The 12,330-nt window shown below is 47.2% G+C and overlaps 1 protein-coding gene and 1 long non-coding RNA gene across 2 annotated transcripts in view; one reads left to right on the top strand and one right to left on the bottom strand.

The window, feature by feature from the left end:
• The window catches only part of LOC117703959 (histo-blood group ABO system transferase 1-like), a 39,292-nt gene extending 34,205 nt beyond the window's left edge, over positions 1 to 5,087 (bottom strand). The window contains exon 1 of the mRNA XM_076930471.1: positions 4,978 to 5,087. Within this exon, the coding sequence (XP_076786586.1) occupies positions 4,978 to 4,990 (13 nt within the window). The 5' untranslated portion in view covers positions 4,991 to 5,087. The remainder of the gene's footprint in view (positions 1 to 4,977) is intronic.
• On the top strand, positions 1,432 to 8,425 carry LOC143441551 (uncharacterized). The gene is made up of 2 exons (XR_013109107.1): positions 1,432 to 1,571; positions 6,567 to 8,425. It is a non-coding gene; the product is annotated as an uncharacterized LOC143441551 (long non-coding RNA).
• Positions 8,426 to 12,330: the final 3,905 nt, after the last annotated feature.

Genomic DNA, 12,330 nt, shown 5'->3' with positions numbered 1-12,330 from the left:
ATTCAATAAGCATTCTTGTCAAGCACTGAGGACACCCAGAGCAGAGAGGGAGACCCAACAAGCAGCCACGTTCCTGGTTGGTCCGTTCCCCAGGAGCCTGCACTTTCTAAGAAGCCATTTCACACAGCAGCCATGGCCACACAGCTCACCAGCCACCTCTGTGTGTAAACTCCAGGCTTAAATTCTCTGGTGGGAGTCCTCTCTACCTCCTGCACCACACCAGCTTCTGGGGCTGGGCCTCCTCTGCAGTGTCTCTCCTCCTAGCACACTCACTTCCTCGGCTCCCACACACCAGGCTTCTCACTTACAGGAAGACTCACATCTCCGAGCCTATGTCCTATTCCTGCTCACTGAGGCAGGCGCACTTCCTGGTCCCTGGCTTGCTCATACCAAACAGTGTTCACTGAGTTTCACTGGGAGTAAAAGAGATACAACAACAGGAGTAGCTTAAGGGCAGGAATTAATTTGTCAAGTGCCTCAGATAACTGAACATGTTAGTCTCTAAGACATTTGTCTTGATGTCAGATGCCAAGATGTCTTCTCCAGGCAGGAGCCAGGTCCTGAACTGGGGTCTGAACAAAATGGACATCTACTGCAGAGTTCCAGGTCCACTGAGGACCCCAGAACAACTGAAATGACTAGTCTCTGACCTGAGGCCATAAGAAGTGAGGAACTGGTTTGTTCCTTATCCTGACTGAAGACTGGGTCACAGACACCAAAAGGTATCAAATTATGTACTCTATATGTTTTACTACATAATAACTGTTAACATATATTGGGAAGGAAAGGTGACAACTAAAGGACTGGGTGGAGGGGTAAAGAAAGGACAGAGAAGATCCTAGGAAAGCATTCCCAATGACAGGAACAGGGGTTGCAGTTATATTACCACAACTCCACTCACCCTTCCCACTGTGTCTCAAACCTTCTTCCCATAGCAAGAAGGGAGCACCTCACCCCTTCACACTCCAAGGACTTACTGAGACATCAGTGAGCCTAAAGACAGCATGGCTGACTGAGCACTAACACTGTGACTGTTGGAATCACGTGTGTCCCGCTCTGAGTGACTCCATATTATATAAGTCAGGGTTCTCTCAGCCTATGCATTGCCATAAAGGACTCCATCATCTGTCCAGCACCACTCATCCAGCAAAGAATGATAAAATCCTTATTCCTCGAAATAAGAAAGGAGTTACCCTATGACCCTATGAGATTATGGGTGTCAGTGGAGAGCAGAGGAACATGTGCGCATATTAAAATCATATCTGTGAAAATGGACTGTGTGGTAGTATGGATATGAATGACACAAATGGTCTTATATATTTGAATGTGTAGTCACTGGGAGGGACACTGTTTGAGAAAGATTAGGAAGTGTGGCCTTGTTAGAGTAGATGTGGCCTTGTTGGAGGAAGCTTGTAACTGGGTATGGGATTTAAGGTTTCAAAAGCCCATGCCAGCCCCAGTCTCTCTCTCAGCCTCTGCCTGCAGCCTGGAGATGAGGATGTAGCTCTCAGATACTGCTCCAGTGCCATGTATGCCACCGTGATGATAATGGACTATCAGGCTCTGGAACTGTAAGTAACCGCCTTAAAATGCTTTCCTTTGTAAGAGTTGCTGTGCTCATGGTATCTCTTCTCAGCAACAGAACAGTGATTAAGACAGAAGTTGGCACCAGGGAACAGGGTATTGCTGTGACAGGCGTGACCATGCTTCCCGTTGGCCCAATGTGAACTCTAGGACTTTGGACTAGAAATGTGGTTGAACTCTTTAAGGGGATTTAATGTGCATCTGAGTAGGAGCAGGGAAGACAGCAGCTGACAGTGATGTAAACTATGAGAGCCCAGCTCCACTTGAGAGGGAAGAATATCGCTGAGGGGCCTGAGGACCATTCTTGAGATATTTTGTTAAAGACTGTGGCAGCTTTCTGCCCTTGTCCAATTGAAGGCTTCTGGATGAATGGTGTAAAATGGGCAATTACAAAACAGCCTAGTATTGACTGTAGCACTTGGTTGTTAGTGGTAACCCTTATGCAGATCTATTATGGAAAGGTGCAAGCTGGACAAAGAGAAATACAAAATGCCCTATGTGAGAAGAGAAGGAGCACCTGAAGGTGTGATGGAGCTGAGCCCAGTGCTCGAGGAGATAAGTAGTTTAAAGAAAAGCCTGATGCACCTCACTCAGGGCTCGGTCCTCACCCTATCTGAGGGATTTCCTGTGTCCCTCTCCCTTTCTCTGTGCTTACTCTAGGTGTAGTTCCCATTTTGCTGAAGACACCAGCTTGTCCAGGAGTCTCCTGCGACTGTGCCCCCACTCAGGGAGGAGAAGTAAATTGAGGGGAGCTTGAACATGATCAGCTGTACCTGAGGCCGAGAGCCTTAAGGGAAGCAGATGATGATGCATATGGCTGCTCAGATGGGGTCACCCACACAATGGCATTTCTATTATCACTCTGCTCCACCTGCTGCAGGTTGAGCCACACTCCTTCACTGCAGCATCCAAGTCCAATGTTCCACAAGGATGTAGACAAGGAAGGATACATCCAAGAATATAGATCCTCTGATGCCCCAATTCCCTAATGACCAAGTTCCAAGAGGGAACCCAAGTGGCTCCTCCACAGACCCAGGCTGGAGCTCAGAAGCCCCTTCCTTCCCTGCCTATGCAATCCAGACCATTATTGTGAGCATACAGTCACAGCTAAGGAGTATCTATCTACCCATCTACCCATCTACCTATCTACCCATCTACCCATCTACCTATCTACCTATTTACCTATCTATCTATCTTTCTTTCTTTCTATCTATATACTTATCTATTTCTTCTATCTATCTCACCACACACACACACACACACACACACACACACACACACACACACACACGCATATGCCCTTCCTTCATTAGTCTCACCCCAGAGCATCCTGAGCTGTTCCTACCTTGAGACTCCTGAGCTGTTCCTACCTTGAGACTCGGCTCTCTGAAAGGTCCAAGCAGTTGGTTACACACTACAACTCCAGTTGCAGGACTGAGCAGCACCCTGTGCATCCCCAGCCCCATAGTCCTATACCAAGACCTAGAATTTGTCCTCTGGCTGATAGGGCCAATAGGCTGACAGGAACAACAAACCCTGCAGGTAGGAGGAGTGACTGCACAAGGATCATGGTGCCAGCAGGTGTCCTATTCTGGCTAGTGCTTCCAGGCCTGTTCCAGACCTCTTCACACTTCTGTTTCTTAGCAGTGTTCTCCTAATTCACTTGTAGTGAGGACACAGAGTCACCCAGAGATGACAGGGTCGAACAGAATGAAGTTTGGTGCACACAAAGCTTGTTTAAATTTTAATTCATTCTTCTTGGTCCTTTGTCATGTAATTGCTGTAAACCTTGATCCTCCCACTCCTGTGAGCCATGAGCTCCATGGACATAGTACAGCATTGCATAGAAACGCACTGTGTGGCAGAAACGTGGAGCCTTAGGGCCATAGCATATCTCACCATCGACCCTCACTTCTGTCCTAGCCATCCATCTGGCTTTCACTACCTGCTTTACAGCTAGGAGGTTTTCTCTCCAGGGAACTGGAAAACAGCCAAGCAAATCACATGATTCTATTCTCTGTCCTCTCTTCTCTTAGCCCATGAGAAGGGAGACGCCTTCACAGTTTATATGCAGGAAGACTCAAAGCTATGAAGATACCTACCTTCCCAGCCTTTAATATAGAGTCAATAGAGTACATTTTTTTTTTTGTAAATATCAAAACATTGACTTAGAACTGGGTGTTTGTCTCCATTTGTAAAGTGGCTTCCCTAATATACACACAGTACAGATTGATCCAGGCACTTTGCAGGTGGAGGCAGGAAAGTCAAGATTTCAAGGTCATCCTTGTCTACCTAGTAAATTCTACATCTGCCTGAGATAAGACACTCAGTCTGAACAAAAAACTAATTTTATATTTTATGTGGTAGAAGCAAAGTCCCCAAGACAGCTAACACAAAGATGAGAGATAAAGCCTCAGGACTCAGACTACACAAACAGGTCAGTAGGACACACAGGAGAGCCCAGAGACAGGCAGAAATAAGTCAGTCCACTGATCTTTACAAAGGATTAAGGCTAATAAAATGGATAAACGGCAGCCCTGAGTCCCTTGAACAATCACGTGCAAAACAAACAGGTACAACATTGCTCTGCCTTCATAAATGTTAGTTCCATGCAGCTTAAGTCACAGACTTAAATGCAAACCACTTACTATATATAGGCCCACTTGGGAGGAAATGGAGGCCATGAGAGTTTTGGTGATGACCTTTCAGATCCTATACCAAAGGGCAGACACATGAAAGACATGATTAAAGCTACTCTTCATAAAATTAATATCTTTCTCCTATAATAAATGCAAAGAAAAAGACATGAAATGTACTGATTGCAAAAGACAATCTATGATACAGGACTATAATCCAAAGTACATAAGGGATTCATAAACTCCAGCCACATAAAGCCTACCGACCTGAATGTGGTGGTTAAATGTAACTGTTAGCATGGTAAGATCTAGAATCAACTAAGACACATCTCTGGGAAGGCATTTTATGATGAGTTAATGAACTGGGTGGACAACAGCTTCCTGAAGTGGCCGAGTTATAGAGGGGTCCAGAGAAGAGCCTCACTACACACTTCCCTCGTGTAGTTTCTTACGGTAAGTGTGCCTCCCAGGGGAACCACTGACATCACTGCTGCTTGTCAACACCCTCATCTGAGAAACAGTTCAGTGGCTGCACTGTGAACATGGCAACAACTGCCCCACTTACCCACCCATCATCACTACACACACACACAAACACACAGATCCAGGGACCTTCAGGGTTCCTGCCGGCCCAGCTGGCCAGGTCCTGGAGTCTCTGAGCCACTGGCCCGTCCCAGACACAAGGAACCTAGAACTAGATGGTAAGCAATCAATGGAGGGTACCCACAGCCAGCCACCTTCTGACCCCTCAGCTCACCTCTGAGGTTCATGTCAGGACCCAGGATGGTTCAGTTTCTGCGAAGCAAGTTGCTAGGCACAGTCCAGACCTTAGGCACACAACAGGACTCACCCTCAGGAGAGACAATACCCAGCTCTGAACACTTGTGGGTGGGGAAGAACTTGCTGAATGGGAGGGTTTTTTGTTTTTTGTTTTTTTTTTTTTGCAGAGCACAGCCAAGTTATATATAATGATTTACAAAATGTTTACATAGAAATTACTTTCCCTTAAAAACATAAAGTAACTTCTTTATGGTGCTTAATGCAGGTCCAGGACTCGTCCAAGCTGTAAATCCACCTCAGCTAACAAAGCCGCCTGTTCTAGCTTGGCAATAGATTTTATTTTTTCTAATAGAGAAGGATCCTAGGTTATTTGGCATCCAAGGTTTTTGAAGTTAGTGCCACACATTGCTGTACCAGCTGTGTCTAGAATGGCTCCTCCTGTTATTAGCAGTAAGCTTTTAATGAAGCATGTAAAGAGGAGAATTGCCTGTCTTTCCTTGAAGATGAACGATGGAAGGCCCTGTGTTGGTACATGCATGTATTTTCTCTCCACTGGACCATCAGTAGGGAGAACAAGGATATATTGGGGGAACAGGGATACCAAGATACAAAATGTCAGGGACTGATGTATCTGCCAAACAGTACAACTGCCAGCACATAAAAAAACCAAACAGTTTCAATTGGGAAGTAGAGAAAGAAGAAAGGTCTGCCTCTGTAGTGGTGGCAGACAGCGGTTAGACACTTATGGCAAATTTGCATTTGCTTTTATAGAGAGATCTAGATATATATCCTATGAAAGAGCAGGAGGAAATGTAGTCCAACAAAACGAAGTCATTAATCTCCAACCCACTTAAGTCCAGGAATCCTGCTGCCAGATGGTCTGGACTTTGGAGACAATGACAGACAGGATGAGTGTGCAAACACCTCATGCTCCTGCTCCACTTAATACCACGTGAGATCATCACCTGATAGTCCTCCTCTAACTTCCTCCTGAGCCACGTCCAAACCTGAGCTCGTACATCTGCATGTCCATGCTGGCTGGGAGAGGAGGCAGGGCTGCCACGTCCAAACCTGAGCTCATCCATCTGCATGCCCACGCTGGCCAGGAGAGGAGTCCGAGCGTTGGATGGACCACATCTTACTCATTTGCTCTGTGTACTGACAGAGATGCTTAGAGAAGGAAGGAAGCAAGGTGACATCTTGGCTTCTCAGGGTCTGGGCTAGGAAGAGAACTGAGACTGGCCAAACCCTCCCCAGCCAGAGCCCACGTCTCCCCCAACCCTAGCATCTGTCTGGAGACACCCATCAGTACAGAGACTGGATGCAGCCACTTGCAAGCAAGTACTAATGATTAGCAGACAGAGGGAGGGTTCACAGGAAGAAAAAAGGGAGAAGAGGCAGAAAAGAGGAATGTACATCCTGGCCCTGCCAGCTCCTCCATACATGACATCTCTGATACCCACTTATCTTCTCATGAAGCCAGGTCCTACCTGTCACCTGAGCTCCCATCTCTGCTCATGCTGGACATAGAGTGCATGTTCTCACATCCTGGTCTCTCCCCCCCAGGGTCCCTGGGCATCAGGCACACTTGGGAACCTGCCCAGGCTGGCTCCTCTCTCGCTTTTGAATTGAAAGAGGCATGAACTGGTGGGCCAGAAGAGTGATTCTGATGAAGACCTCATCAGCTAAAGACTGAAGCATCTGGAAAGAATTAGTGCCACCTAGAGGGTAAAGATTGTCCCAATGATAAAGCAAACAGGAAAAGGATCTCTGCCAAGGATGACATATGCTACCCCACCTTTGCAAGGAGCTTAGCTGGTGTCATAGAGAGCCTGGGACTGAGCTTCTTTTTAAAGATTTATTTCTATTGTTTTTAATTAGGGGTGGTATAGGTATGTGCCCATGCGTATGGGTGCCTGCAATGGCTCGAGGTGTTGGATCCCAATGGAGCTGGAGGTTCAGACAGTTGGGAGTTGTTGCCCAATGTGGGTGTTGGGGACTGAACTTGGGTCCTCTGCACTTAACCACTGAGAAATCTCTTCAGCCCCAAGCCTGGGCTACTTAAGGCATCTTTGCATGCACATTGTGTGCAGGAGAAATTCCTCTTAGTGATGACATTCCATGGACCCCAGGCCCTGCCTTTATTTGCAAAGTCCTGCTGACTTCAGTCTCCCAGAGAAGATGCCTATGACTTGTGGCCCAAAGCACCATCAAGAAGGGCTGGAGATGGTCATCAGTACAAACGGGTGCAATGCCATGTTATCAACACCAGGGAGCACAAGCCAATGCCCTGGAGGAAACTCTATCCACTTGGGTCCCCAGATTCCATTTGATGGACATACTGACCCCAATGGCCCCTAGTCTCTAAGACCTTAAGCTTACCCATGAGGCCACAGGAAAGCTATGCTCACCACACTTCTGCAGCAGCTACCTGGACATGGAGCTCCCTTTGGGAGTGGTACCTGCCTCAGTGATAGACCATGGTGAGCTTTGAGGCCCACGCCCACAGGAGCACAACTCTATCATTCCTCTCAAGCTAAACCATGGGTGTATCCTACCACCACTCTGTACTAAGTATCTGTGTGCCCAGCACGTTCAAGACCATGAAGCAGGAAGGCAGACAAAAAAAAAAAAAAACAAAAACAAAAAAAAAACCATAATAAGCATGCCTACCTTCCCAGGCACACAGTGTGTTCTACTCCCAGCTGATCAATACTGCGTAGACTTATAATTGTATGTCATCCCCAAACACCCTCAGGGAAAAGAATCCTAGTTCTCAAGCTCATTGGTCTTCAGTGGAATTAGCAGAAGCCATGGCGAGAGGGCACAGCATAACTCCCAGAATGACTAAGCCAGAAACAAGAGAAACTGCCAAGGGCTGAGATAACCATGGCCCGTCCACACCTGCTAAGCCCTGGATTGATATAACTGGTTTTGAAGACCAATAATGTCTACAAACGTAGACTGGTGTAGACCCATCGTCTATGTCTCAGAAAGTGCTCTCTGCAGTTCACCAACAGATAGGGTTCTGATGAATACAATATGTCAGAATTTCCACAGAAGCCATTTCTTCAAAAATAACCCAAATCTGGAAAACCACAAAAATGTTCAATAAGAGGAAAACACAAAACTCAATCAACTGTGATCCAGACACACAGCACAAGGAGATACAGCAATGGAAGAGGTTCCGGACATTCACTGCATTCATGAATCTTCTTGGTTTAAACTGTTCTTTTAAGACCAGGTACAAAAGAGAGTATGCAGTATGTTGAGTTATAAAGTTAACAAAAGCAAATCTATGCTATCTGCTGTCCGGACGGTGGTGATCCTTGACCTAGAAGGGCTATAGCAGTGTGGGGCAGGTTTAAAGGTGTTGACATGCCTGTAAGTATATTCACTTCATTAAAACTAAATGCTAAACTTTGGAGAGCATGTTATCCTTTGACAGAAAATCAAGACAACCCCGTTTCCAATCCATCTGCTCACCCCTGTGGCCCCTCTTGCATGAGGCTGATCCCGGATCATTGCTGAGTGTAGCAACTGCTGGGTTTCATCTCAGTGGCACAGACCCAAGCTCCGTAGTGTAACGCATTGATGCTATTTTTAGTAAAATCTCATTAATCAGAAATAAGAAATCCTTCCCAAATTAGTGAAAACTACAAAATATGGAACATTTGTCTAAAGAAAGGCAGTATTGCTGCTTTCAATAGCTGAACACACTAAAATTAAAGTCTAAATGTCTACTAAATTAAAGTTAATGAAAAAAAAGACATTGTGTTTCAGCTGACATTGCGAGAATGTTACTAGTGCCCTATCGTGCCCACAAGAGGTCCCTATGAATGACAAATATATCTGCTGCATGACATAGTGAACAAATACCAGTACTTTGAGGGTCACTCTGCAGGGGCTGTCTTTCATTCTCTGGTCACCTCCTCCCCAGCCTATGGACTGCCAAAGCTGACCTCCTCCAAAGCACAGGTCCTCCTTGAAGACCAACCTCCATACAATGCCCTCGAATATAACCCACATACAGGCTGCTTGGGAGACTTATGACACTCATGAGAGTCTGGCACTACCAATAATGGGGGCCAACTTCAGCAGGCAAGAAGATGAGAACCCTAGACATCATAAACAAAACCTCTGCTTGGTAGCTGATCTCACAGGCGCTTTGCAAATACTCCAACAAATTGACTAGGGTTTATGTGCAGCCCGGGAGCTCCCAGATGGAGATACCTATCTGCCTGGTTGACTTTGCAGGATCAGTTCTGTCAGCAATGCTTGTTGGGCCTCAGTAGCCCCTCTCTGTAATGAGGAGAAAAGACTCCAACTCTCCCCTGTCAGGGGCAGCCTTGCTTATACAATGAAGGTCTAAAATCAGCAATAGGCCTAAGTCAGCCTGTTAACAAAAGGTTTGGTCTCTGTAGAAAAACACTGAAACAGCTATAAGATCTTGTAAACAGGCAGATTTGGTGAAATTTACCAGCCCAAGTAGTCATAGACCTTGTAGATAGGCAGCCGTGGTGGACAGTACCAACTTAGATAAGGACAAGTGATTCATAAACAAGAGTCATCTTTATCTGTTCCCTGAACCTTCACCCAGCCAATATACTGTTCTGTAAGGTATCTGTACTCCCCCTGAACACCTATGCTCCTGTGTCATCCCCTTCCCCACTTTCTGCCTCTATGTGCATATAATCCCTGTGTGAAAAAGTAAAAATTATGGTTTGATCAGCCAGCCTATAGACATGCCGTCATTCTTTGTGGCTGCCTGTTTCCCCCATTCTCTCTTTCAGGTGACCTCCCCAGCCAGACCCCTGTTTAATGCCCTGCTGGACGGGGGAGGGGGTGCACTCCTCCAGCTTTACAGTGGTAATAAAGGAGCTTTAAATCCCCCTGGACTTCCATGCCTAACACAAGAATATGGCAAATAATGGCTCAAAGGAAATAATTTTCTGGAGGTCACGCCAGACTACAAAGAGCAGCAGCACCTGCCCAGGAAACTGATAATGTTTACTGAAAAATGAATGAATGACCCATGATTCCCAGCAAACCCCCTTCAGTCAGGAATAAGACACCCTTCCCTCTCCTGCCCTCAGAGCAACAGGAACAGCAAACAAACACTTGCTTGATAAAGTGAACCCCTGAGCCCAGCCCCTCTGCTGAGACTCCCTTGCTCTATGCCTGGGCACTGGAGCCTGAGTCCTCCAGGCCATGAGGAGAAGGGAGTGTGGCTGAGTTCAGCCTCCCTTCCCCCAGACCAGGCTATGAGCAGACTTCCCCTCCTCCAGCCCCACCACCTGCCTCTGACCAAAGAATCACACAGAGGCATTTCCTGCACTCTGCTTACTGACCTAGGAGGTTAATCCTGCTGCTTCATGGCCAGGCCACAAGCTGAAGACACCTTCCCTGTGAGAGAGCTGTAGAATCCTAGCATTTCAGGGCCCTAAGAGGTCTGAGTTTCCAAGAAGTTCCAGGCTCTGAAATGTCCAGGGATTATCCCAAGATCTCACAGCAGAAATGGGAAGGCCTACCCAGATCTATCCTGTGATCTGCCAGCCTAATGCTGTTCTATACACCAGAGAAGACCCCCTCCCTGATCCTGAATGTTGTCTTGGCTGTAGACTGGCAAGGCTGAGTCTGGACACAGAGAGAAAAGCACAGCCATCCTTCAGGAACGTCTACCTCCAGCAAATATGGTGGTCTTTTGTATCTGCCACCCTCCACTACCATAACACTCTTCCCAGGATGCATCCCTACCCAGCTCCCTACTCCAGAAACTGCTGGAATCACTCTCCACTAGCAATGCTGAAACAGCTGTAGAGCCAGGGAGAAGAACTACACCTGCAGCAGGAGGAGAAAGAGTCCAAGAGTAAGGAAGAACAGGGAGATCTGGAAGCAGCCTCCAGGCCTCCGCTGCTCTCCCAAGTCTCCATTACTCACAGTATTTGTCCTTTGTTTACTGGAAAAGTGCACTTCAAATGACCACCACACCACTTGTGGAAAGATGAGCTCTCTTCTGCCTCAATGATGACTTCAGCAAAAGTCTGCCTTCCTCTCTACTTCACAGACTCTGGATCTGAAAACAGACATAAGTGTGCCTCTCAGGGCAATAATGAGAACCAAGGGCAACTATCCCCACTGTGGTACACAAGGACAGAGAAAGCCCCACTCAGTATAAAGCATGGCCATCATTTCTTTCCTCCCTATTCTCCCACTAGAAGCTTTGCATGAAACGAACACTGCAGCCCTAATCTCAGGGTCCTTCATCCAAGGACACTACAATTGGTGATCTTAGTGCCTTCCCAACAGGCTCCCATCCTGGCTCACCACCACACTGCAGGTCAGAACCTGTGGCAGAGGGCTGACCAGGGCTGCATCTGCCTTCCCAGCAGGAACAAGAAACACATTAGGGCATCAATGAGAGCAGGTGAGCCTCTCATATCCCCAAGGCTACAGCCCACCTCAGAGGCTTTCTGCATCCTCCAGGGCAGAACAAGGGATTAGCATCATGTGTTATCAGCTCCAATTCTTCCTGCCAAGAGTCAAGTGTAATACCTTCCATTGTGTGGATGCTAGCTACACAGATATATGGAAATCCTACACAACGGATGGAAAACACCACACACTGACATCCATCTCTCATGGGCACTTCCTACTCCAGGATGTGAAGCCCAGGAAAGTCCTCTGGGCAGCACAGGACTGTGGGTAGCCCAACATCCTGATGCTGCTGCAAGGAGTGAGCTTCACAATATCCACAACAGGCGGGTACAACAGAGTGGGCAGGAAGAAGTGGGGCGAAACACAGGAGTACAACACAGACCCTGCCCCATGCATGGTGTCTCAGTTCTAAGAAAGACTTGTGCTCAAACATTCTATTGGAGCAAGGAAGTGGTAAGACAAACAGGAACAAGAAAGAGTAAATGAAACAACAACAGGTGTGGGTGTGGGCCCATAGACAACCCTCAGGAGTGAGAGAAACAGCCTGAGCTCAAGAGACAAGGCAGCCATTCATGCATCACCAACTGATAGCACCAGGTGGCATCCAGGCCATGAAGATTCTGCAGTGGGCAGCCAGTGGGCAGCAGGAAGGAGCACAGGAATACCTGGCCTTGATGGGCCAGGGACCATGGAAAGAAGTGTGAAGAAGTTTACAGAAAACATGTGGGCCTATGGACTACTGGAACCGCCCATGGGTACCTGAAGAGAGACCCTCCCCTTCCACAGGCAATGTTATAGGGAAGGCGGGAGCCCTTCGCAGTCCACTGCCCTACACTGCTACCTTGGCCAACAGCATCCTCCAGCATCAGCTGGGTGAGGAGGCTGAGCTTCC

The sequence above is a fragment of the Arvicanthis niloticus genome, chromosome 2 (assembly GCF_011762505.2).
Source record: "Arvicanthis niloticus isolate mArvNil1 chromosome 2, mArvNil1.pat.X, whole genome shotgun sequence".
Taxonomy (NCBI): domain Eukaryota; kingdom Metazoa; phylum Chordata; class Mammalia; order Rodentia; family Muridae; genus Arvicanthis; species Arvicanthis niloticus.
This window is presented reverse-complemented; position numbering and strand designations above follow the sequence as displayed.